Source organism: Bos grunniens, chromosome 10, assembly GCF_055505025.1.
Source record: "Bos grunniens cultivar Pamir isolate PY7600 chromosome 10, Bosgru_T2T1.0, whole genome shotgun sequence".
Classification (NCBI taxonomy): Eukaryota; Metazoa; Chordata; class Mammalia; order Artiodactyla; family Bovidae; genus Bos; species Bos grunniens.
In genome coordinates, this window is record NC_141174.1 from 23,762,288 (window position 1) to 23,788,506 (window position 26,219).

The window sequence follows — 26,219 nt, forward strand, 5'->3', positions numbered from 1 at the left end:
GTCTAACATCTGTGGCCTGGGGTTCTCAGATCTCCAGGCCCAACCTTGGCTGTACTGTAGAAAGAGCTCATCCTTTCATTGTTTCTTGAAAGTGGAACCTTGTCCCATTTTTTACATCTTTTGCCGGTCTAGGGTGTATATATCAAGTTACCATCACACACTGCCCCTTCTATATGCTCCCAGAAATTTTCTTTACAGATTCAAAAGAATATATGCATATGCTTTTTGTTTTTAATATGAATGGGCTTTTATAACAAGTACTATTTTCTGCTTTGGTTTTTTAGCAATATATTTTAGAGATCTTTTCAGATGAGCACACACAGACCTACCACATTCTTTCTCAGCCTACTTTTAGGCCCGACCTGGAAGAAACCCTTACTCCTCCTGACCTTATAACTACTTCTCAAAATAAAAGTGGTAGTGAGCATCATTTTAACCTCTTGCCTTTTACCCCCAACCGCCGGGTGTCCAGGGATGGTATTTTATTCCATCTCTGATGTGACCGACAAGCTGCTCAGCACCTCTGGAGACCCCATCCCCACGCTCCAGGAGGACTTTTGGATAAGCAGTTGCCCAATGGAGCTCACTGCTCCCCTGAAAGAGGTTCTGGAAGACCTCAGCCCGCCCGCCATGGCTGCGTTTGACCTGGCTTGCTCACAGTGCCAGCTCTGGAAAACCGGCAAGCAGCTCTTGGAAACAGCTGAACGGCGCCTTAACAGCAGCCTTGAGAGTCAGGGTGAGTATGCTTCTTTCACATGATCCCTTTATTCTCAAATAAGGAGACAGGGTTCTGAGATGCTTGATAATTGTACAGGAAGAAAGTTACTGGGGAAGGAGGGACAAGGAGAAAGGATTGTTTCTTTATTTCTTCATGTCCATTCTGGTGACTAGTCTATTGAGAGTCTTGCCTTCTTTTCTTTTTAATTTATTTTATTTCTGGCCCTGCTGGGTCTTCGCTGTTTCTCTAGTTGCAGAGAGCCAAGCTACTCTCTAGGTGCGGTGCTCAGACTTCTCGTTACAGTGGCTTCTCTTATTCAGAGCATAGGCTGTAGCATGTGAGGGACTCAGTAGTTGTAGCTCCCCGGCTCTAGAGCACAGACTCAATAGTTGTGGCATGAGGGCTTATTTGCTCTGCGGTATGTGGGATCTTCCCAGATCAGGGATCAAACCCATGTCTCGTGCATTGGCAGGCGGATTCTTTACCACTGAGCCACCAGGAAAGCCCAAGAATCTCACCTTCTTAACAGACATAATAGTCTACAGTCATTTGGGGAAATTTTCTTCTGGTTTATAGATAAACTCAAGAAAGAGATAAACATTCAAAACTGGTTCAAATGGCATTGGTGATACAGTGGTGAATATAGTTGCCTTCCAAAAATGGTACAAATGGAATTTGTGCCCCTAAACTGCATACCTCCTCCACAGTGAATCCCACTTCACTCTAAACCTGGGTCTCAAACTTGTACACCAGGTATAAGGGAAAATTTTAGTGGATCACAGTTAAGGGGAGGATTATACCTTGAGGTTAATGATATCCCAGAATGTGTCTATGGAGTTCTTAGAGGAATGAAGGTAGAGGAATGTGAAGAAAGAATTAGGCAAAGTGTCACTCCCCGCCCATCCTTGATACACACACCCAACACTGGAAGGACTGACGAGGCAGAGAGAAAGGAACGTACTCTGAGTAATACGGAGGGTGGAATGGTGAACAGGTGTGACATGAGTAGCTTTCCCTGGGTTCAGTGATTCGCTGGGAGAGCCCACAGGACTCAGCATACAGTCATACTCATGGCTACAAATTGTATCATCAAAAGGACACAAAGCAAAATTAGCAAAGGGAAAAGGCTCATGGGATAAAGTCTGGAGGAAACCAGACATAAGCGTCCAGGAATTCTCTCCCACTGGAATCACACGGGACGTACTGAACTCTCCCAGCAGTAAGTTGTGACAAACAAATGTGAAATGTTGTTTACTGGAAGCTCATCAGTGACCCAGAGCCCAAGGTTTTTACTGGGGGCTGGTGACAAAGGCACCCTCTGCCCAACATGTACCAAACTTCCAGACTCTCGGAAGGAAGGCAGGTGTTCAGCATAAACCACACCGTACAGTTTAGGCACAATCAGTCACTTCCATCATTTAGGGAAAATTTTGTCAGTGTAGAAAAGCTTCTACCAGTCAAGTTCGGAGATGCCAGCCAAGGACCAGCCTTGCCAGCAGGCCTTTCTGAGGATAGCAGTCTCAGGCCTTCTGTGTTAACTCTTTTATGCACACCCTTCTAAATCACTTCTGAGCGGTTGGCTTGAAATCCTTTAATGCTGACATAGTCGTTCTAAGAAAGTGTGCTGTGGCATACACAATGCTGTTTTTACTGAACAGTTTACTGCCCCCTCGTCTAGCGCTTATATTCCAAAATGAATGAAGATTATATAATGTTCAGGCCAACTCGTTTCATGCCAATCAGGAATTAATTTAGTACCTGCTGCATTTCCAGATTATCTGAAGTTTATGGAGCACAAGAGAGGTATAAGAAATAATCTCTACATAAAGTTCTTTATAGTCTAGTCAGGGTATCAGGATACCATTTAAAACAATCAGAGGAGACTGGATCCCAGATCAAATTCTCAACTAAGAAAGGTACCAAGGCAAATCCACAAGAAGTACCTGGTTGGCTTGGGACAGCAATTCCCCAGGAATACCAGAGCTCCTGGGTCTGCTGCTGTGGACAGCTGAGGCATCTTGCCGCAGATAGCCCTGGAACCACAAGCATGGAATACACCAGATTTACTGGTCTACTCAACTGGCACAGCATCTACCTCCCCCTTAATATTGAAGGAGATAAAACTTGACATGTAAATACAGGACTTTCAATCTCTGAAAGTACCTTGTGTTTTTTCTGCATTCCCTCTTGATTCATCCATTTCCAGGTCGCCGGCTAGACCACGTATTCGTCAATGCTGATGGCATTCGAGGTTTTCCAGGCGTTCTTCAGCAGATCAGTAAGATTCTCAATTACCCACTTGTGTCAGCCGGGCAAATCAAATCAGGTGAGCTGCTTAACTACCTTTTTTTAATCTCCTGGACTCGGAACGTTGGGTCAGCATCAGACCTGACTTTTTCTTTCTCGTTTGCTCTCCATAGAGAGTGGAGAGGATAAAGGAGGAGGTCCCCCACGGTGCAGCATTGCTGAGCTGCTTCAGATGTGTTGGCCCAGCCTCACCGAGGACTGTGTAGCCAGCCACACCACCCTCTCCCAGCAGCTGGAGCAGATCCTGCAGTCGCTAAGAGAAGCGCTAGAGCTGCCAGGTACCAGTCCTTCTGTGAGGGAGCAGTTGAGGTTGAACTAGGGAAAGGACATAGCGGAGCGTGAAGGAGCACATCGGAAGGGAGGCTTAGGACTCAGAAGTGGGCCCTTGAGTGTGCGTGCTGAGTCGCTTCAGCCATGTCCGAGTCTTTGCCACCCTGTAGACTGTAGCCCGCCAGGCTCCTCTGTCCATGACATTCTCCAGGCATGAGTGGGTTGCCATGCCCTCCTCCAGGGGATCTTCCTGACCCAGGGACTGAACCCAAGTCTCCTGCATTAGCAGGTGGGTTCTTTACCACTAGCACCACCTGGGAAGCCCAGCAGTGGGCCCTACCAGCACTCTAGTTAACCAGGACTGGTCTTGTAACTAATCCCACCTGTTTGCCCACCTCCTAAGTGAAGGGATGCTTAGCGCACCATTAGCTGGTGCACGTTTCTCATTCCTAGTGAAAGATATACCCAGAAGTCACTCCATAAACATTGGCAAACCATGCCCAAAAGAGTGCTGTGCATTTCACAGACGAGTTCCACCCCAGAGACACTGGGGTGAAACTGGAACTCTTCACCCTAATTTCTCCAGACTCAGAACTCTTCCTGGCTGAGAATCACTTGCACGGGGAACCAAGTTGGGATTGTGTGGTGAAAGTCAATCAGTCGTTTCCTACTCTGCGACACCAGGAACTATACAGTCCATGGCATTCTCCAGGACAGAATACTGGAGTGGGTAGCCTTTCCCTTCTCCAGGGGATCTTCCCAACCCAGCAATCAAACCCAGGTCTTCCACACTGCAGGCAGATTCTTTACCTGAGCCACCAGGGAAGCCCAAGAATACTGGAGTGGGTAGCCTATCCCTTCTCCAGCAGATCTTCCCAACCCAGAAATCGAACCTGTGTCTCCTGCATTGCAGGCAGATTCTTTACCAACTGAGCTATCAGGGAAGCCCTTGGGATTGTGTAGCTGCCTTATAAGTGTAATACCCAAGCTGTAGGATGCCCCATGCAGTATATACTTGCGTTTATATTTCTTAAACTTAGGATTTTATAGCTGCCTTGTAAGTATAATACCCACGTATAGGATGCCCCATGCAGAACTGAGCAGAGGCTCAGTTCCCATATTGTGTTGGAAATTGACCCAAAGCCAGATGCACAGACTCAAGACTGCATGCCTTCTCCTTCCATAACTCTTCCCAGAGCCCAGGAGTACCCCACTCTCCTCCCTGGTGGAGCAGGTGGCCCAGAAAGCTCCGGAGGCCGAGGCCCACCCTGTGTATATCCAGGCTCAGCTCCTCCAGAAGAACCTGGGCAAACAGACGGCAGCAGGCGGCAAGCAGACTGACTACATGGGCACCTTCTTCAGGTACTGCAGCACCCTGGCTGCTGTTCTCCTTCGGAGCCTGAGCTCTGAGCCTGGTAAGTAGCAGGAATACAGCCAGGACCGGCCCACAAGTGTCTAGGGCAAGGAAGAAGAAGGCACACGATGAAGAGGTTCTAGGTGCAGCAGTAGATTTATGAGGTCCTCTCTTATTCACCTCTATCTCCCCGATGCCTCATACAGTAGTACAGCACACGAGAGTATTCAGTACATTTTGATGGCATTAATGACTCAAAAATACTCTCTCAGATCTTCGATCTACTGTGGATATGAGAACTGAGAAGAGGAATTGAGTCTCTGTTTAAAATGCCAGACGCTTACTCGAGTCCACAGAGCAAGTATTACCACAGAGCAAGTATTACCTGCACTTCAGTCGCATGGAAGGGAGCAGAAATTGCTGTTTGTGGCTAGACCTGTTCACTGAAGTGTGTCTGGTTGGAAGTCTCTAGAACAGTGCTAAGGCGTGATAAACCTGTGGTCAGCATCATGTCAAGAATACCTTTTACCTAGAAAAATACCAATGAAAGGACTTTCCATGTAGTTTTGACACTATTTTTGTTGGTGAGTCTGGAAAATAGGGCTCTGAATGTTGCGGTCAGTGATGCAAAGATCACTTTCTTTACTTCTGCAGATCACGTGGAGGTCAAGGTAGGAAACCCCTTTGTTCTCCTGCAACAAAGCTCTTCCCAACTGGTGTCACATCTCCTGCTTGAGCGACAAGTACCCCCAGACAGGTAGGAGCCACCCCATGAGTGTAAGGCATGGGCCTTCCTAATTGTTTCATCAAGGAAACCAAGGGCTCAGTGGAGCTGTGTTTGAGTCCAGTACAGGAAGCGGAGATTTCTTCAACTTTTCCATTAATTTGCAGTTACTCTTATGCAGGCTTCATTAAAATTCAATGTGCCTTGTTTCTTCCTATCCCCATCTAAATAAAGGGGTTAAAATCAGATTAAAAATAAATAAGTAAATAAAATAAAGAGGTGACTCTACTTAAGAGTAGGCAAAAATCCAAAACGTTGATAACACAATTAGTTGGCTAGGCTGTAGGAAAACAAACATTCTCACAGTTTGCCAGCAGGATATAAATTGGCACAGCCCCTGTGGGAAAGCAGTTTGTCCATGTCCACTAAAATGACGATCCGCATTTTTGACATTTTTGGCAGTCCACATTGGGAAATTTATCCCAAAGCTTTATTATACATATGAAAAATGCTGTATGTACTAAGTCATTTTATCACAACTTTGTATGGCATAGCCATCGTCCACTAATAGGAGACTAGTTAAATTCAGGTTCCTCCAGATAATGGAATGCTGTGTAGCTATAAAAAAAAAAAGAATGAGGGGCCTCTCTGTAGATGGATATGGACAGATCTACCAGATGTGTTATTAAGTAAAAAAGCAAGGGGCAGGGCATTGGGTCTAATAGGCTGCCTTTTGAGTTAAAAAGAGGAGGGGATTAGGGGCAAACAGAGAGTCTGCATTTACCTCTGTTTGTTTAAACGTAAAGAAATTTGGAGATTGAGTGATGGTGCCCAGGTACTCAAGCCTTGCGTGCCCTCTGCTTCTTTCCCTCCAGGCTGGCAGCCCTCCTGGCCCAAGAGGGTCTGAGCCTGAGCGTGCCACAGGTCATTGTCAACTGCTGCTGCGAGCCCCTCACCCTCTGCTCCTCCAGGCAGAGCAAGCAGACATCAGCCCTTCTGACCCGCCTGGGCACCCTGGCCCAGCTGCACACCTCCCGCTGCCTGGATGACCTCCCACTTTCCACGCTGAGCTGCCTGAAGTCAACTGAGAACCCCACACTGGAGAGAAAGCCCCCTTCCTCTCCGAGGGACTCATCACCCCCAGCCCTCACCTCCTCCGCCTTGGCCTTTCTGAAGTCCCGCTCGAAGCTGCTGGCTACTGTGGCCTGTCTGGGGGCTTCCCGGGGGTCAAAGGTCACCAAGCCCAGCTTGTCTTGGAAGGAGCTTCGTGGCCGCAGGGAAGTGCCTCTGACAGCCGAGCAGGTAGCTCGGGAGTGTGAGCGTCTCCTGGAACAGTTCCCTGTGCTGGAGGCCTCCCTCCTGGCTGCCTGGGAACCCCTCCGAGGGTCCTCCGAGCAGGGGCAGAGTCTGGCCGTGAGTCTCTGTGGCCAGGCCAGTCTGTCCACCGTCCTCCTGGGCCCCCATTCTCCCACTGCCCTGGACGTGCTCACCGAGGCCTTCGAGGAAGCCCTGGTGGCTAGAGATTGGCGCCGGGCCCTTCAGCTCACTGATGTGTACGGACAAGATATGGACGACTTGAGCAGCATACAGGATGCAGTCTTGAGCTGTGCAGCGGCTTGTGGTGAGCAGAAAGCTGTGTCTCTCTCCTTCAGCTAGTGGTAATAACATTGAGCGTTCACCGAGTGGCTCATCATGTCTGATCCTCACAGGAACTCTAGAGAAAGGTGCCGCCATAGTCTGATGATACTGAGAGGCGAGCCAGGCCCAGAGTGTGGGAAACTGCCCAGGATAGTCAGTGGTGAAGCAGAGCTTAGAACCCAAGCCCATCAAGCTTTGGGACAGGCACTCATAACCAGTATTCTCAACCCTGCATGTCAGAATCATTGGCAAATGTTATAGACTACAAATATCTGAGCCCCATTGCCAGAGAGAAGGCAATGGCACCCCACTCCAGTACTCTTGCCTTGGAAAATCCCATGGACGGAGGAGCCTGGTAGGCTGCCATCCATGGAGTTGCGAAGAGTTGGACACGACTGAGCGACTTCACTTTTACTTTTTACTTTCATGCATTGGAGAAGGAAATGGCAACCCACTCCAGTATTCTTGCCTGGAGAATCCCAGGGACGGGAGAGCCTAGTGGGCTGCCGTCTATGGGGCCGCACAGAGTCGGATACGACTGAAGCAACTTAGCAGCAGCAGCAGCATTTCCAGAAGCCCATGATAAGGTTCAGGCAAGTGTTTGCTTTAAAAGAGCAATCAGGAAAGTTTTTCTGTAAAGGGCTTTGTAAGCTCTACAGGGTTGGTGGCAACCTCTCGGATCTGTCATTACTGCATGAAATCAGCCATAGACCATAAATAAGTGAGTGTGGCTATCTTCTAGTAAATCTTTATAAAAACAGACCCTTTCCCTGATGGTAAAGAACTCACCTGCCAGTGTAGGAGGCACTGGTTCGATCCCTAGTCCAGGAAGATCCCACCTGCTAACAGAGCCCATGGGACCACAACTATTGAGGTGGTCAGCTGTGCTCTAGAGCCCACCACAATGAGAAGCCACAACCACACCTGTGCTCTAGAGCCCATCACAATAAGAAGCCTGCACACCGCAACTAGAAAGTTGCCCGTGCTCACTGCAACTAGAGAAAGCCTGGGCAGTGACAAAGACCCAGTGCACTCAAGAGTAAATAAATAAATGATTTTTAAAAATTATTTAAAACATACATACACAAGGGCCTGCTAGTTAACTCCTACTATAAAAGCTCCCCAGGAGACTGACGTGTACCCAGAGGTGAGAGTGGCGACCTTCAGCCCTCCACTAGGGGGAGCAAGAGCCAGGCAGGCTGTGAGTGGGTCCTAGGCTTCTCTATGCAAAGGAGAAAATCCTTCCATGAGAAGGTAGAGAAATCCATGACCAGCTCCGAGGTCTTAATGGCTTCGAGTCTGTGTTTCAGCTCTATGATGTGGGAGTGTAAGAAAGAGAGCTTCTAAGTAAAAACAACAGTAAAAAAACAAAAAACACTTAGTTTGCCTGCAATAACTTTCAAGTCATAATGTAGGAAGCAGCATGGAAATACAGGGAAAACCAAAAGTTCTGCTGACAAGTTGAGTCTGAAACGGTGCTGTGCATGCAGCTTGCCAAACCATGGAGCTCCTCATCTGTTCTTCTGTCTTCTCTCTTTTCATTCTTTCTCCCTTTTTTCCTTTCTCCTCTCTTCTCTTCTCCTTTCTCTTCAGAAACTCCCATGACTTTGATTTCATTTGCATAAACAAGAAACAAGATACAGCATCTGTCCCCATCATAGAATTGTTCCAAGTGTAAAAACTAATTCGGGTCGGATGGATCTTCAGGACCCACCCAGCTCCTGTTTGTAAAACTGAACGCAGCCCTTCTCTTAAGAAGTAACCTGGACTCTTGAGCTCCCGTGCCAGGCTTGCTGAACATCTTTTTGTCTCGTAGACAAAGAAGGTTGGCAGTTCCTGTTTGCTGTGAAGGATGCATGGCTGAGAAGTCAGCTAACACTGCAGTTTGTGGACCGGTGGCCCCTGGAGTGGTGCCTGGAGATCCTGGCCTACTGCCTTTCAGACACAGCTGTCCAAGATGGGCTGGAGTGTGAGCTACGGAGAAAGCTCGCAGAGCTGCAGGTGTATCAGAAGGTATACGACCTGGCATCAAGAGAAAGGAAGTAGGCTTCTTACCCTGTTACCAGCTCCAGCCTGTTCTCATGTGATGGTGGATTTTAAGAAACAAAATCTAGGCCTGGCTATTTCTCTGTATCTAGCTTCTGTTCTTAGGTGAATATCGATAGGGTCTCTTACCTGGTTCCCATTGTATTGACTCCTATGATTTTAAATATATATGTGTCAGATGAGGATTAAAAATCATAACAAGGTTAACACTGCAATGATGCTGTACAGTCTAAAAAGCATCTTTTTTATGTGTAGGCATACCTTTCTTTTTTTTGATGCACTTCGCTTTTTTGCATTTTGCAGATTCTACGTTTTTTACAAATTGAAGGTCTGTGGCAACCCTGTGTTGAGTGTCTCTTGGCACCATTTGTCCAATAGCATTTACTCTCTTCATGTCTCTGTGTCACATTTTGAGAATTCTCACCGTATTTCAAACTTTTTCATTATTATTATATTTGTTATGGTGATCTGTGATCAGTGAACTCTGATGTTGCTGTCACAAAAAGATTACACCTAGATGAAGGCTCAGATGCTAAAAAATAGCATTTCTTAGCAATAAAATATTTAAGGCATGTGCATTTTTCAGACAATGTACAATTTATTGACTACAGTACAGTGTAAACATAACTTTATTTGCACTAGGAAGCCAAACAATTCGTGTGACTCACTTTATTATAACATTCATTTTGTTGTCGTCTAGAATTGAACCCGCAGTACCCCCAAGGAATACCTGTATATTTGAGCTTTGTGTACATTTTATGGATATGGTGTCTTTGTTGGTGATGGTAAAGAGTTTTTATAGAATTTAATCTGTCTTCTTTAAAGATTATTTTAAACTTCAGTTAAATTTCAGTGTTGCTGTTGTTCAGTCACTTAGTTGTGTCTGACTCTGTGTGACCCCATGGACTACAACACACCAGGCTCCCCTGCCTTTTAGGGAAGTTTGCTCAAATTCATGTCCATTGAGTCAGTGATGCTATCTAACCATCTCACCCTCTGCCACCCTCTTCTGTTTTTTGCCTTTAGTCTTTCACAGCATCAGGGTCTTTTCCAATGAGTTGGCTCTTCACATCAGGTGGCCAAAGTATTGGAACTTCACCATCAGTCCTTCCAAGGAATATTCAGGGTTAATTTCCTTTAGGATTGACTGATTTGATCTCCTTGCAGTTCAAGGGACTCTGAGGAGTCTTCTCCAGTACCACAATTCAAAAACATCAATTTGTTGACACTCAGCCTTCCTTATGGTCCCAATTCTCACTTCTGTACCTGACTACTGGAAAAATCATAGCTTTGACTATATGGACCTTTGTTGGGAAAGTGATGTCTCTGCTTTTGAATACACTGTCTAGGTTTGTCATGGCTTTTCTTCCATGGAGCAAGCATCTTTTAATTTCATGGCTGCAGTCACTGTCCATAGTGATTTTAGAGACTAGGAAGATAAACTCTGTCACTGCTTCCACTTTTTTCCTTTCTGTTTGCCATGAAGTGATGGGACCGGATGCTATAATCTTCGTTTTTTGAATTTTCAGTTTTAAGTCAGCTTTTTCACTCTGCTCTTTCATCTTCATCAAGAGGCTTTTTAGTTCCTTTTCACTTTCTGTCATTTAGAGTGGTATCATCTGCATATCTGAGGTTGTTGATATTTTTCCCAGCAATCTTGATTCTAGCTTGTGATTCATCCAGCTCAGCATTTTACATGATGTACTCTGCTATACCTTGTCATACTCCTTTTCCAATTTTGAACCAGTCTATTGTTTCATGTCCAATTCTAACTGTTGCTTCTTGACCCACATACAGGTTTCTTAGGAGACAGGTAAGGTGGTCTGGTATTCCCATCTCTTTAAGAATTTTGCCTTCTTTCACTTCTTTTTCTTGGGGATGGTTTTGGCCACCATCTCCTGTACAGTGTTACAAACCTCTGTACATAGTTCTTTAGGCACTCTGTCTAAGAGATCTAATCCCTTGAATCTATTTGTCACCTCCACTGTATAATCATAAGGGATTTTATTTAGGTCATACCTGAATGACCTAGTGGTTTTCCCTACTTTCTTCAATTTAAGCCTGAATTTTGCAATAAGGAGCTCATGATCTGAGCCACAGTCAGCTCCCAGTCTTGATTTGCTAACTGTATAGAGTTTCTCCATCTTCAGCTGCCAAGAACATAATTTGATTTTGGTACTGACCGTTTGGTGATGTCCATGTGTAGAGTCATCTCTTGGGTGGTTGGGAAATGGTGTTTACTAAGACTTTGGCCACCTCATGCGAAGAGTTGACTCATTGGAAAAGACTCTGATGCTGGGAGGGATTGAGGGCAGGAGGAGAAGGGGACGACAGAGGATGAGATGGCTGGATGGCATCACTGACTCGATGGACGTGAGTCTCAGTGAACTCCGGGACTTGGTGATGGACAGGGAGGCCTGGCATGCTGCGATTCATGGGGTCGCAAAGAGTCGGACACGACTGAACAACTGATCTGATCTGATCTGAAGACCAGTGTGTTCTCTTGGCAAAGCTCTGTTAGCCTTCGCCCAGGTTCATTTTGTACTCCAAGGCCAAACTTGCCTGTTCCTCCAGGTATCTTGGCCTTCCCACTTTTGCATTCCAATCCACTATGATGAAAAGGACACCTTTTTTTGGTGTTAGCTGTAGAAGGTCTTATAGAGCCAGTCAACTTCAGCTTCTTTGGTGTTGGTGGTTGGGGCTTAGACTTGGATTACTATGATATTGAGTGGTTTGCCTTGGAAACAAACCGAGATGATTCTGTCATTTTTGAAACTGCACCCAAGTACTGCATTTTGGATTCTTGTGTTGACTATGAGGGCTACTCCATTTCTTGTAAGAAATTGTTGCCCACAGTAGTAGATATAATGGTCATCTGAATTAAATTCACCGGTTCCCGTCCATTTTAGTCGGCTGATTCCTAAGATGTCAGTGTTCATTCATGTCATCTCCTGCTTGATCATGTCCAATTTACCTTGCTTTAGGACCTAACATTTCAGGTTCCTGTGCAGTATTGCTGTATACAGCATTCGACTTTACTTTCATTCCCAGACACATCCACAGTTGAGCGTCGTTTCCACTTTAGCCCAGCCACTTCGTTCTTTCTGAATCTATTAGTAATTGCCCTCTACTCTTCCCTTGTAGCATATTGTATACCTTCTGATCTGGAGACTCATTTTCTAGTGTCATATCTTTTTGCCTTTTCATACTGTTCATGGGGTTCTCAAGGCAAAAATTTCCTCAAGGTTTGCCATTTCCTCCTTCAGTGGATCGTGTTTTATGAGAACTCTTCACTATAACAATAGCCATTTTGAAAGGGATAACTGAAAGTGACAATTTCACTTTCAGTTCAACCTTTCAAGTGAAAGGTTCTTGTGATGTATGTGTTATATTCAAGATCAAGAGGCTTAGGGAGATAGATTTACGTGATACAGCTACATAACAAGTATACATATATGCTAATCTTTCCAAGTGTACTGTTAACCAGAGTCCAGAGCCCTACCAGGGAAAGTGAAAATGGCAAGTGAAAAAGATTTTCTTTCTACTCTTCCTCAGCAATTTTCATGCTGAGCTAAAATGCTGCCTGAAGGGTGATCCCACAGAGCATTCAAGCCAGAAGAATAACCTGGATAGAGTTTTGAGATGAAGGAGCAAGAGACAAGTGACCCCAGAAGACTGAACAAGCTGCAAAGGACAGAAGCCTCTGAGAACTGTCCTACAGTTGGGGCCTCCCCACTCCAAATCTTGGCTCTCTGGTTATACTTGCCAGATCGGTTCACTCATCTCTCCAAACACTCTGTCCCATTGGTTCTCATTCCCTCTCTCTCCTGGCAAGTTTGGTACAGAGACCTGGGGATGGCCCATCCCTGGAAACTCCAAGGACTTGTTCCTGGACAGAGAAACTACAGTGTGGTTTGATAGCTTTTCTTGTCTTCCCTTAGATTCTAGGTTTGCAGTCTACCCCGGTGTGGTGTAACTGGCAGGCCCTGAGGAACTGTTGTGCTGAGGACCCATCGACTGTCATGAACCTGATTCTGGAAGCCAAGGTACCATTTTCCTGGGTACTGTTCTCCTTCCTCCTCTTTCTAGATTTGCCCCTCCTTAGCCAGTTAGGTAGACTCCTTTCCATATGTCAAGGTTCACATTTTTTTCTATAATTACATAACACTCTTTTTTCTCTTTTTTATGCATGTGAAACTTACCAACATTCAGAGAAGTGTAAAGAATAAGGCAGTTAACGCTTTTGAACTAACACCCTTGTTTTCATACATGAAATTTCCTACACTGTCCACAGTAGGTACAAAATACATACCCAATGTGGAACTGCTGCACGAGCATCCTCACCTTTACTAAGATGTTACCACATTGTTCTGGCCCAGTTAGTCTCCCACTCACAGTCCGTATTGCTGCATCTTCTTGGCAATTTTGGCATCGTCCAGCTTTTTACTTTCTGCCAATAAGACGGTATCTCATCATTGTTTTAATTTACATTGTCATGATTACTAATGACCTCAACTACCTTTCCATGTGTTTGTTGGACATTGAATGCTGAGTAAATTTTTTCTTTACCCTTTAAGAAGCTGATCTGTATCATAGATCAAAATGTAGATGTGTTTATTCAGGTGCTGACTCATCCAGGGAACCTTTATTGACCACTGCTAGACAATGGTGAAACTAAAGGTCATTCAACTTAGCCTTTGCCTTTGCCTTTGCCTTTGTGCAGCTCATTATTTTGGGAAGGGGGTGGGTAGAGCGAGGGTGGGGGGCAATGTGAGACATATCCCTAGGTGATTGTGATATACCAAGTGACAGAAGCAAGCCCAGACGGTGGTGGTGGCACAGGCAGGGCATCTAATGTAGCCTGAGAGACAAGGGAACATCCTGAAGAAGGTGGCCCCAGGCAGAGTTGTGGGGAGAGCCTTCCACATGCCACCATAGAACACTCAGACGTAGCTCTGAGAATTCCACCGTCTGAAACTTTAATCCAGAGTTCACAAATTGGGGGTGGGGATGCAGGGAGTAGCAAGGGTTGATATCAATGGAATCTAACACCAACGTGTTTATTTGGCCTGTGCAATAGTGGTCTGTGGAATTTTTAGCTTTTCATATTGATTTCATTGCCAGCATTGGAAAATAGGGAGATTTTTCAATTAAAAAAAAATGTTTTTGTAATTTATTTTTTCTGGCCGTGCCACAAAGCATGTGAGAGATAACTTAGTTCCCTGATGAGGAATTGAACCCATGTCCCCTGCAGTGAAAGTGTAGAGTCTTAACCACTGGACCACCAAGGAAGCCCTAAAAATTTTTTTTGAAAAATTTTAACCTCTGGCAGCACGGGGCCTGCACAGTCATATGGCCACAGTCAGAGCTGAGTGGGCTCTGTCTCCTTTGACAGTCCTCTCCGTCCTGCCCACTTCCTTAGTATCTTCCCGGCACCGATACCAAGTGCTTGTGGCTGTATGTCATCTGTTTCTTTTCTATAGTCGAGCTAAGAGGAAAAGGACATCTTTAGCTGCCTACTTGCACCATTTTCAGAACTTACCTTGCCAATTGTAGTCCTTTATGATCCCACTTTAATCCCACAACGAAGTTCCCATCAACACTTCCCAAGCTGTCCTGGGGCTTTGGCAGATTCAGGACTGCTGAGAAAAACCAGGCAAGCGTTGAATGAGTGACAAGGCCTGGATTTTAAATGGGTTGAAGGCATGTGTGTTTCCTTCCAGGAGTATGAGCTGTGTGAGGAGTGGGGCTGCCTCTACCCTATTCCAAGAGAACATTTAATCAACCTACATCAGAAGCATCTCCTCCACCTTCTAGAAAGAGGAGATCATGAAAAGGCTCTGCAGGTAAGCCTCCAACTCTTCCCAGTTTTCTTTGGGGAGGGATGCAAAAGTTGGTCGAATCGGATGGCTCTGTTCCTACTGGATCCCATTCAGAGCAGTCACAGTCTCACATCTGCTCCTCCATAAGCTGGTTATAGTTACCCTGCCTGTAAGTGCCAACCCTACATTAGATGCCAGGTGGGCAGCTGGGTCCAAGATCCTGCTGATCTCTGGTCCTGTCAAAATCATCATTTGTGAAGCTAAGGAGTGGTGGGGGGAAAAAAAATGAGTGTAGAAAAAGGGTTAATCCAAAGTGAATAAACTGAAAGGTTCTGTTCTCAAACAAAACAAGGCTGGACTAAGAGTTCTTCTACAGGCCTCACCTTTCTCCTCTACCTTCCTCCTGCAACAGCTTCTACAAAGAATTCCCGACCCCACCATGTGCCTTGAGGTCACAGAGCAGTCCCTCGACCAGCACCCTAGCTTGGCCACTTCTCACTTCTTGGCCAACTACCTCACCACCCACTTCTATGGAGAACTGACTGCTGACCGACACCGTGAAATCCAGGCACTGTACATGGGATCCAAGGTCAGGAGGGGAAGGGGCTGTTGGGAAAGCATGCTGGTCCAGCTCCCACTTCAGAACTTGCTCTTCCAGGCACCTGCCTTCCTTGACCTGTGCTATACAAAGTCTTGACCCTAATAGCCCACCATATCCCTTAGAACTTAGCGTTGCCTACTGCTCTGCCTCCAAAGTGATTTTTACAGTCCTCCTAAGTTCTCTATATGCTTTGCCTGACATCTGCTATATCAAGGCTTCTAAATTCTGACTATGAATTAGAATCACCTGGACTTTCTAAAAATAGCAGTAGTTGACCCACACTCTAGAATAATTACAACTGAACTTTTTGGGACAGGACCTGCCTGCTTTCCAGAAGGATTCTGATGTGAAGACTTAAAACTGCTGCTTTAAATCCTTAAAACTACTCTGTGCTAAAGGAAAGGGGTCAACTGTCTATTGAAAGGTTGTTGTTGAATCACGCAAAAACACCAGGATTCTTGGCCCCCAGAGGAGAAGAATTCAATCTGGGGCCAGAGACGAGGCTTGATCACTCAGAGCTTTTGTGTAATAAAGTTTTATTAAAGTATAAAGGAGATAGAGAAAACTTCTGACATAGGCATCAGAAGGGGGCAGAAAGAGTACCCACTTGCTAGTGTTAACAATGAAGTTATATACTCTCCAATGAATCCAAAGAATGTCTGGAGGTTGTAAAGACCTCATCAGACCTACTCCCATAATTTACATTTTAAGATAACAGAAGGTTTAATCCAGAGACTGTCCTTAGGCAAGATACATTATTGTTATATAATCCTAAGCAATGTGGAGAAAGAAAAAAACTGTGTCAGAAGGTTTAATCCAGAGACTGTCCTTAGGCAAGATACATTATTGTTATATAATCCTAAGGAATGTGGAGAAAGAAAAGTTTGTCCTTTCTTCCTCCTTGAGAATTCCAGACCCCTCTCTCCTTGGGAACCCCTAGACTCCCTATCAACCTGCCTAGGAACTGACTCTCTCACTATGCAGTGGGATAACAAGTCCTTACCCTTGATGTGTAACCTAGTAGAAGAAATTACAAGCTAATTTCAGTGGAGTAGTGTTTAGGAAAAGATAAGGCCTTCTAACTCTCTGATGATTGTGGTTGCCTGTCATACTGTCCCCTGAGTATAGAACACACCGCATGAATAGAACCAGTGCTGGTAGAGCCATGAACATGACCACCAGCCTACTTGCTAAGAGTTCAACCACGTAAAATGATCCTAAAGAGGATACATCTGTTTTTCTTTTTTGGCTGTACTGTGCCTGAGTGGAATCTTTGAAGACTGGCAATGATCAGAGCCAGTGAACATATTTCAAGCCCAATGATAACAACCCCTAGGAAGAACTTAGAGTCATCATTCACCTGTAGGACCCTGGAGATGCCAGGTTTAGTTCACCTTCTATTGCTTATTCTAGCAAAGCCTCAGAAGGACAGAACGGTGACTTTAAGGATCAGGAAGAAGTCAATCATGCCTGGTTGGTCTAGGCTGGGGGTTAGGAGACCAGCACCTGTGAGCCAAATCCAGTCCTCTGCCTGCTTTTATAAATCATGTTTTATTGAAACACAAGCATGTACGCTCATTTACCAGTTGAGTAGTTGCCACAAAGACCTTATGGCCTTTGTCTGAATATTTAAAGTCTGAAATATTTACTATCTGAACCTTTCCAGAGACAGTTCCCCTCATCTTGATTGCCACCTGGAGGATTTAGCTAGGAGTCCAGCCTTACTTCCTTTCTTTTTTTTTTTTTTTTTTTTTTGTGACCCCATGGGCTGAAGCGTGCCAGGCCTCCCTGTCCATTACCAACTCCCAGAGTTTACTCAAACTCATGTCCAAGATTGTAAGAGTCGTAGGGAGATGGTGGATGTAGATGGTGTAGTAGGGAGACGTATTAATTAATCACTAATCACTAATCATTATTTTCTTTCTTTTTTTTTTTTTTTTTTAATCTGAAGAATATTGGTGGGTAAAAATCAAATAAGTGACCACTGTTCAGGGTACCATTTTGCTACCGTCCCAGCAGCTTTAACAAAGGGATGTTTTCAACTAATCAGAAAAATGATTCAGCCATTAAAACATGTTTCCTTTTTTGCTGTTCTATTCCCTGTTGGATAATTTACATTCTACACATGGCAATCATTTTATTTTATTTTTTTTACGCATCAGAAAAAATTTTATTTCACGTTTTCCTTAAACGTTGCTAAAGAAATATTATAGAACTCAAATAGTATTACAACCACAATCCCCAATCTTCCTACTCCAATAATTATTTTTAGGCTTAATTTTATTTTATTTTATTTTTGAAAATTTATGCCTTTATTTCAGTTGTTGTGTTGGCAATATCAATCTTAAAATAATGATGAAAAGTTAACTCTTTCCAAATATGGGTATTTTGGGTTATGGTGAAATAGCAGTAGCTTTAAAACAGTATAGTAGCTAGATCCTACCTATCTTTTCCTGGAATGCCCACTTCAACACCAAGCTGTCAGATACATTCCTGAACTTTTGAAGACATTATAATGATGGTAATGTCAGGCCAGGATAAAGAAAAACAGAAATGATCAGAAGACTGAGGGGAAAAAGACATGAGATGGAAAAAAAAAAAATAGTTCGTATTGTCGACACCATCCAGTCTAGCAATTTTTACAGATGCTTTCTGTTTGCTCGAGACAGTTTATTGCTTGTTATTTCTTCTGTTCCTTTTTTTTTTTTAAATTTTTCAGCACTTTATTTATTTATTTATTTTTTATTTGATAAATTTAACGCCTTTTATTGCCATACCTCATTTTACTGTGCTTTGCTTTAGTGAACTTTATAGATACATGTTTTTTTTTTTTTTTTCCTTGTTAATTTTCTGTTTAGTTGATCTATCCATAAGTGTGAGTGGGGTATTAAAGTCTCCCACTATTATTGTGTTATTGTTAATTTCTCCTTTCATACTTGTTAGAATTTGTCTTACATACTGCGGTGCTCCCATGTTGGGTGGATATATATTATATAATTGTTATATCTTCTTCTTGGATTGATCCTTTGATCATTATGTAGTGACCTTCTTTGTCTCTTTTCACAGCCTTTGTTTTAAAGTCTAATTTATCTGATACGAGTATTGTGACTCCTGCTTTCTTTTGGTCCCTATTTGCATGGAAAATCTTTTTCCAGCCCTTCACTTTCAGTCTGTATGTGTCCCCTGTTTTGAGGTGGGTCTCTTGTAGACAACATATGTAGGGGTCTTGTTTTTGTATCCATTCAGCCAGTCTTTGTCTTTTGGTTGGGGCATTCAACCCATTTACGTTTAAGGTAATTACTAATAAGTATGATCCCGTTGCCATTTACTTTATTGTTTGGGGTTCGAATTTATACACCATTTTTGTGTTTCCTGTCTAGAGAATATCCTTTAGTATTTGTTGGAGAGCTGGTTTGGTGGTGCAGAATTCTCTCAGCTTTTGCTTGTCTGAGAAGCTTTTGATTTCTCCTTCATACTTGAATGAGATCCTTGCTGGGTACAATAATCTGGGCTGTAGGTTATTTTCTTTCATCATTTTAAGTATGTCTTGCCATTCCCTCCTGGCTTGAAGAGTTTCTATTGAAAGATCAGCTGTTATCCTTATGGGAATTCCCTTGTGTGTTATTTGTTGTTTTTCCCTTGCTGCTTTTAATATTTGTTCTTTGTGTTTGATCTTTGTTAATTTGATTAATATGTGTCTTGGGGTGTTTCGCCTTGGGTTTATCCTGTTTGGGACTCTCTGGGTTTCTTGGACTTGGGTGATTATTTCCTTCCCCATTTTAGGGAAGTTTTCAACTATTATCTCCTCAAGTATTTTCTCATGGTCTTTCTTTTTGTCTTCTTCTTCTGGAACCCCTATGATTCGAATGTTGTAGCGTTTAATATTGTCCTGGAGGTCTCTGAGATTGTCCTCATTTCTTTTAATTCGTTTTTCTTTTATCCTCTCTGATTCATTTATTTCTACCATTCTATCTTCTAATTCACTAATCCTATCTTCTGCCTCTGTTATTCTACTATTTGTTGCCTCCAGAGTGTTTTTAATTTCATTTATTGCATTATTCATTATATATTGACTCTTTTTTATTTCTTCTAGGTCCTTGTTAAACCTTTCTTGCATCTTCTCAATCCTTGTCTCCAGGCTATTTATCTGTGATTCCATTTTAATTTCAAGATTTTGGATCAATTTCACTATCATTATTTGGAATTCTTTATCAGGTAGATTCCCTATCTCTTCCTCTTTTGTTTGGTTTGGTGGGCATTTATCCTGTTCCTTTATCTGCTGGGTATTCCTCTGTCTCTTCATCTTGTTTAAATTGCTGAGTTTGGGAGTCCTTTCTGTATTCTGGCAGTTTGTGGAGTTCTCTTTATTGTGGCGTTTCCTCGCTGTGTGTAGGTATGTAGAGGTGGCTTGTCAAGGTTTCCTGGTTAGGGAAGCTTGTGTCGGTGTTCTGGTGGGTGGAGCTGTATTTCTTCTCTTTGTTCAGTCGCGCTGTGGGGAGGGAGGGAGGGATGCTGCAAACAAATGACACTGACGTGCGCTCGCAGTGCCTCAGCCACACTGGGTCTGCCCCCGCTCACGGTGCGTGTAGCCTCCCTGCCCACACTGCTCAGGTTCTAGGTTGTTCCGCCGGGAACAATCCGAGGCTGGGCCTGGGTTGCATGCACCTCCCAGGTCCAAGCCGCTCAGGTTCAGGCACTCAGGTAGTCCTCAGAGGCGCAGACTCAGTTGGGGCTGCGTTTTGTGCTCTTCCCAGGTCCGAGCAGCTCAGGTGATGAGGTGTTTGGCGAGCACCAATGCTGCGACTTATCGCCTCCCCGCCACTTGGTTATCTGGGTGTAAAACCGGCGCACCTTCTCAGGCAGATGTTGACCGTCCAGACCCCCAATAAGTTTTAGTTAGCAAAGAAGCCAGTTTTATAGATAATGTCTCTCTGGGGCTGCGATTGCCCCCTTCTGGCTCTGGCTGCCTGTCACCGGAGGGGGAAGGTTTGCAGCCGGCTACCTCTGTTTAGTCCTTTGTTCCGTGTGCGGGCTGGCGGTGTCTTAGGTTAGGGCTGGCTTTTCGCATGGTAGATATCCCACAGTCTGGTTTGCTAGCCCAAATTATTTCGCTCAGATAGTGCTCAGGGTATTCAGGCCAGATTCTTACTCTCAGCGATGCAGCCCGCGCCGCGCCTCCCTGCCCAGCCCCCACTTGCTAATGGCGGATGCAGGCGTCTGCGCTGCTTCTCCGCTGGAGGAGTTACCGTAGGGCTCGCAATCTGCGAGTTTTAATTGTTTATTTATTTTTTCTCCCTGTTACGTTGTCCTCTGTGCTTCCAAAGCTCGGCACGGATTTGGCAGTGAGAAGGTTTCCTGGTGTTTGGAAACCTCTCTCTTTTTAAGACTCCCTTCCCGGGACGGACCTCCGTCCCTCCCTCTTTTGTCTCTTGTATTGTCTTTAATATTTTTTCCTACCTCCTTTCGAGGAGTTGGGTTGCTTTTCTGGGTGCCTGATGTCCTCTGCCGGCATTCAGAAGTTGTTTTGTGGAATTTACTCGACGTTTAAATGCTCTTTTGATGAATTTGTGGGGGAGAAAGTGTTTTCCCCGTCCTACTCCTCCGCCATCTTGGCGCCTTCCTTACTTCCTTTCTAAAAGACTCCCAGCCAGCTGGCCAAGAGCCCATTGGTCCCAGATACCCTTCCCACTTCCCCATGAGAATCTTGACTTTCTTCTGAAGTTCATATCCTGTTTCCTTCACGCTGGGGCTCTCCCCCACTCCCAGGTGCTGCTGACCCTGCCCGAGCAGCACCGGGCCAGCTACGCCCACCTGTCCTCCAGCCCCCTGCTCATGCTGGAGCAGCTGCTCATGAACATGAAGGTGGATTGGGCCGCTGTGGCTGTGCAGACTCTGCGCCAGCTGCTGGCTGGCCAGGAGATTGGCTTCACCACGGACGAAGTGGATGCGCTGCTTTCCAGATACGCGGGAAAAGCCCTGGATTTCCCATACCCTCTGCGGGAGAAACGCTCAGGTAACGGCCAGCGTGCTCAGGGGGAGTTCTATGTGGAGAAGGAAGTACTGTGCTCCATCCTTAGTTTCCATTTCTCCTCTTTTATGGTTTTGAGTTGATAGAGAATGAGAGGATACGCTTCAGGAGAGAGAGCTCTTTTGTATAGGAGAGATCTCGGTCTTGAAGGAAGTGGCAGGCTAACCTGAATGAAATGATGGTGGATAACCGCCATGTGCATAATAACATAAAGGTTCAGAAAACAGAACATGCTGAGAGTGCTGTCTGTCTAGCCTTGGTGCAATGGGCTCTTAAGTGCCATCACTTTGATTTGAGGACTATTCCCAGGGTCACATCAGATGTCACTAGTATGTGAGCTGACTCAGCCTCTAATAGAATGAAGAAAATTAAATAAATGAGGGCTAATGTTCCCAGCCAGCTTTTTTTTTTTTCTTACTCCCTACCCTCCAGGACTATCACTTAAATATCTTCCACTTCCCTCTGGACATCTTTAGATTTATCCTGTAAAATCCTAGTGTCTACATCATTTATCTCACATGCCTAACATAGTTTGTTTATTGAGGCATTTGAGAAGCATGCTTATGACTGTCTTAGACGCCCTTCTCTCATTCTTTGCATACCTGGTAGAATCATGGGATGACAGTGAAACCAACAGGGCTTTGAACTAAATTCCTAGCAAAACAAGTAAGGTTTGTTTATGGTAGAATGATCTGTCAACACTTTCCTTCCCTGCAGACTCTGTAATTCACCTCCAGGAGATTGTCAGTCAGGCTTCAGACCTCGAGACCTTGTCTAGGTCACCATCAGCCGAGTTCTCTTCTGCTTCTGCTCCTGGTAAGAATGAGTTCTGAGAGTTACCCATTTTTCAGTTCAGTCTTGCCTTACTCTGATTTTTTTATTCTTTTGCTGCTTTTTTCATTTCCAGTCACAACATTCTTATTGGTTTTGTTGATTTGTTCCAGCTTTGTATATCCCAGAAAACTCAACATATGAACGATTCTTATTATTTGCAATAGTATATCTATGAAGATTCCACAATGAATTAGCAAATACTGAACCATTGCTCCTAGGGAAAATATGCTTGTATGTGTGTGTATGCTTGTACGTACACAGACGTATATATACGTATATATAACATTTCACATACATTATAATCTCAAACTGAAGACAGTTCATCCCAGTAGATTCTATTTTCTTTATTGTACAAAAGAGAAAAAGAGGCTCAGAGTGTTAAAGTGACTTGCCTGAAGTCACCCCATCCACGAATGCATATTGAGCATTTGGGATTCAAACCCTGTCCAGCCATCCCCAGAAGTGAGCTTCTTGCACTCCCTGCTGCACTGTCCTCTGCTGGCTCCATTCTCTGGTCTGCTCTGTATAAGGAAGCAAAACATGACCTTATTCAACCGTAGATGAGAACCTGCATAATAACAAGCCTGCAACTCCAATTATTCACCACTCTATATGTGTCTACAAAAGCAATGCAAATACCGATTTTGAAGTTAAAAGTAGATTTTAACAAGTAGGCCACTTCACAAATACGGAATCTACCAATAAGGAGGATCGACTGTTCAGTTGTCATGTTCATTCTGGCCCAGTCCTGCAGGCAGTTATTTACGCCTGTCACCCACACCGGGTGCAAGGCCTTTGAAGTCTCCTGCCATTTCTCGGTCACCCCTTCTCACCACCCTTCCACTCCAGTCTCCTGACTTTTGCCCAATGGGCTGCACTCAGAAGAGGCTCAGCGAGTGTTTGTTTTGCCAACAGTCAGGAGAACAGGCTCCTGGGGAGAGGTCAACAATCCCTCTTCTTTTGGGTGCTGCTAAGAGTCACTGTGTTCCCAGTTCTCTTTTTCTGTGACGTGCCAACATCATTCTGCTAGGTACCATACCATCCTTCTCCTTAGATACCATAGAGCAAAGTGGCATTTTGTGGCCCAACTTTGAGAAGGAGCCATGCTTCAGGATAATCAGCAGACCTGACAGAAGGGCTCAGGAATACAGGGATATGAGCAGCTGCACAAATCTGCATAAGGCAGCCTGAGCAGCTTTAGTGTACTTAATTTTTTCTTTATTTTTTATTATACAAAACTTCCAGTACACAAAAGTAGAGAGAACAGTGTAATGAAGTGTCACATACCTATTACTCAGTTGCAATATTTATCATCTGAGTCTGACCATTCTTGTTTCATCTGTACCCCTGTCCCTCTACTGGATTATTCTGAAACAGATCCTAGACATCATACCATTTTGTTCATAAATGAAATAGTGTCTATCTTGGGAGTTCCCTGGTGGTCTAATGGTTAGGGTTCAGGGCTTTCATAGCTATGGCTTGGGTTCAATCCCTGGTCAGCCAACTGAGATCCCACAAGCTGCATGGCATGGCCCCCCGCAAAAAAACCCCAAAAACAGTATATATCTCTGAAAGGTAAGGACATATATAAAACAAAACCATAACATCATTCTCATACCTAAAACTAAATTAATGATTCCTTATTATTATTATAAACTATCCAGTCAATATTCAGATTTCCCCAGTAATCTCATGAGGAGTTTTTTTAGGATTGGTATTTCTAGAATAAGGATGTAAATAATGTCCACACATGGCATTTGACTAAACTCTCTCTCAATAAGAATCTCTTTTAATCAATAGGTTTCCGTACCCTCTTTTTTCCTCTACCTCTTTTTTATTTGTGAAGGAAACTGGTTCACTTGTCCCATAGAGCTTCCCACACTCTGGATTTTGTTGACTGTCACCCTGTGGTAATCTGGGTCTCCGTCCCCTATGTATCCAGTACCCTGTAGATAGATCTAGAAGCTTGATTTGATTCAGGCTCAGTGTCTTTTGGCTAGTATATTTGATAGGCGGTCTTGTGCCTTCCGTCAGGAAATGCACAATGCTCTTTTTTTCTTTAAATCACCAAGTTCAGAAACATGACGTATTTATTTATTGGGCTGTGCCAGGTCTTAGTTGTGGCATGTGGCATCCAGTTCCCTGACCAAGAACTGGACCCAGGCCCCCTGCATTGGGAGCCAAGAGTCTTAGCCACTGGCCCACCAGGGAAGTCCCACACAATGCTCTTTTGGCAATCAGCCATCGATGATCATTAATTGGAGCTGTGATATCAGGAGGCTTTGTAAAATGGTACAATTCTAATTGTCTCCTTCGTTTGTCATTTATCAGCTTGACTGTTAATCACCTTTTACTCTGACTTCTGGCTCTGACTCCCAGGTGTCTCCACTGTACATTCCCCAAGTGTGAGGGAGAGGAACTTCCCCCCGAGTCAGTTGCCACTGGAGTTTGTGCCCCCGGCTACACCCCCTGCCAGGCACCAGTGGGTCCCAGATGAGAGTGAGAGCGTCTGCATGGTCTGCCGCAGGGAGCGCTTCACCATGGTAAGTCTTATCTGTCTCCAGCTTCACCTGTAGGAGAAATGAAAGTTCTCCTTCATGAGCCTGAATTTATAGTCACCTCCTGTCCCCAAGAGAGAGGGTATGTTCAGAAGGTCTAAGGCACTGAGTTTATCTTTGACCTGACCAGGATGTATTTTCTGAGTTCAGACAGAGGGTAGACCGCCCCCACTCTTGAGTAGCGTTAAATTCTAAATCTCTGCCTTTCTTATGAAATAAATGATAAGAGGCAGAGGTATTGCAGAAGGAGTGACCACACATCAGGAAATCTTGTTTCCAGCTCTTGTGTCTTTTGCAATAAGACAGGTGACCTGGTAATGGTTTTCTGTGCTGGAGCCAGAGGACTTCAGTTCTCATTCCAGCCCTACCTCTTACTTGCAATGTGACTATTAATCTTTTCATCTCAGATGCTCACTTGTAAACTGGGGGCGATGATTATTACTTGGTTCATAAACACTATAGTAACACACGTTACCACACTGAGCACAGTACCTGACTGGCATAACAGCTCAGCCCGTGGGAAAATGACGATGGTGTAGTTTCTCTGGGTTTGTTTCCTCCTCTTCTATAAAAAAGGTGTAAAATGTCTATCAACCTCTTATGATGAAATAAGGCAGTATTTGTAAAACACTTGAAAAAAGGACACTTTTTCATCATCATCAATACCTTGTAGAACTGTGTTCCTCATTGGCTGGGAAAGTCACTTCTTCCCCACTGCTTTTTATTCCGTCTTCACATGTTTCCTCCACAGACAGGTAGGGCTTGTCAGAAGCTCTTGCAAAACTGTCCATGACTTGGGCATGTTTGCCCATCAACTGAGAGATTTTTAAACGTCAGTTTTGTGAAGTCAAGGATTAGTGTGTTCTTTCTCAACAGAGGCCCAAGCACCTGATAGTCTTAGCAAGTCACAGGTGGCTCATTCCAAGGATAAATGGATTGACAGGTTGCTCACAGGTCCGGCCATCTCACTTTCTCTTCCCTACTCCTCTTTCTCTTTCCAATGACACTCCTCAGTTCAACAGGCGTCATCACTGTCGCCGCTGTGGCCGTCTGGTGTGCAGTTCCTGCTCCACCAAGAAAATGGTAGTGGAAGGCTGCCGAGAGAACCCCACCCGCGTGTGTGACCAGTGCTACAGCTACTTCAACCAAGAGTGAGTGTCCCACGGCGGGGCCACTGCAGCTGGTGACCAGTGCCCCCTCCCCCGGGGTCCTGACATACCTACAAGTCTCATGAGGGAGAGCATCTCAAATCTGAGCAGTTACAGAAGGTTTTCTTTCCACATTCACACTGAAATGCCATTAAGCCTGCGGTGTAATGG

At 44.6% G+C, this 26,219-nt stretch overlaps 1 protein-coding gene across 4 annotated transcripts in view; it reads left to right on the forward strand.

The window, feature by feature from the left end:
• Positions 1–26,219, forward strand: part of ZFYVE26 (zinc finger FYVE-type containing 26) — a 72,537-nt gene that overhangs the window by 23,926 nt on the left and 22,392 nt on the right. For 3 of the 4 annotated variants that reach the window (XM_086320082.1, XM_086320083.1, XM_086320084.1), the window contains 14 exons: positions 473–736; positions 2,925–3,044; positions 3,139–3,303; positions 4,492–4,710; positions 5,304–5,406; positions 6,249–6,994; positions 8,828–9,024; positions 12,999–13,103; positions 14,781–14,903; positions 15,292–15,468; positions 21,247–21,493; positions 22,226–22,324; positions 24,722–24,885; positions 25,915–26,051. In XM_086320082.1, the coding sequence (XP_086176208.1) occupies positions 473–736; positions 2,925–3,044; positions 3,139–3,303; positions 4,492–4,710; positions 5,304–5,406; positions 6,249–6,994; positions 8,828–9,024; positions 12,999–13,103; positions 14,781–14,903; positions 15,292–15,468; positions 21,247–21,493; positions 22,226–22,324; positions 24,722–24,885; positions 25,915–26,051 (2,866 nt within the window). Of the gene's footprint in view, positions 1–472; positions 737–2,924; positions 3,045–3,138; positions 3,304–4,491; positions 4,711–5,303; positions 5,407–6,248; positions 6,995–8,827; positions 9,025–12,998; positions 13,104–14,780; positions 14,904–15,291; positions 15,469–19,573; positions 19,755–21,246; positions 21,494–22,225; positions 22,325–24,721; positions 24,886–25,914; positions 26,052–26,219 lie in introns of those variants that run through there. The other variant, XM_086320085.1, reaches the window with a different exon arrangement.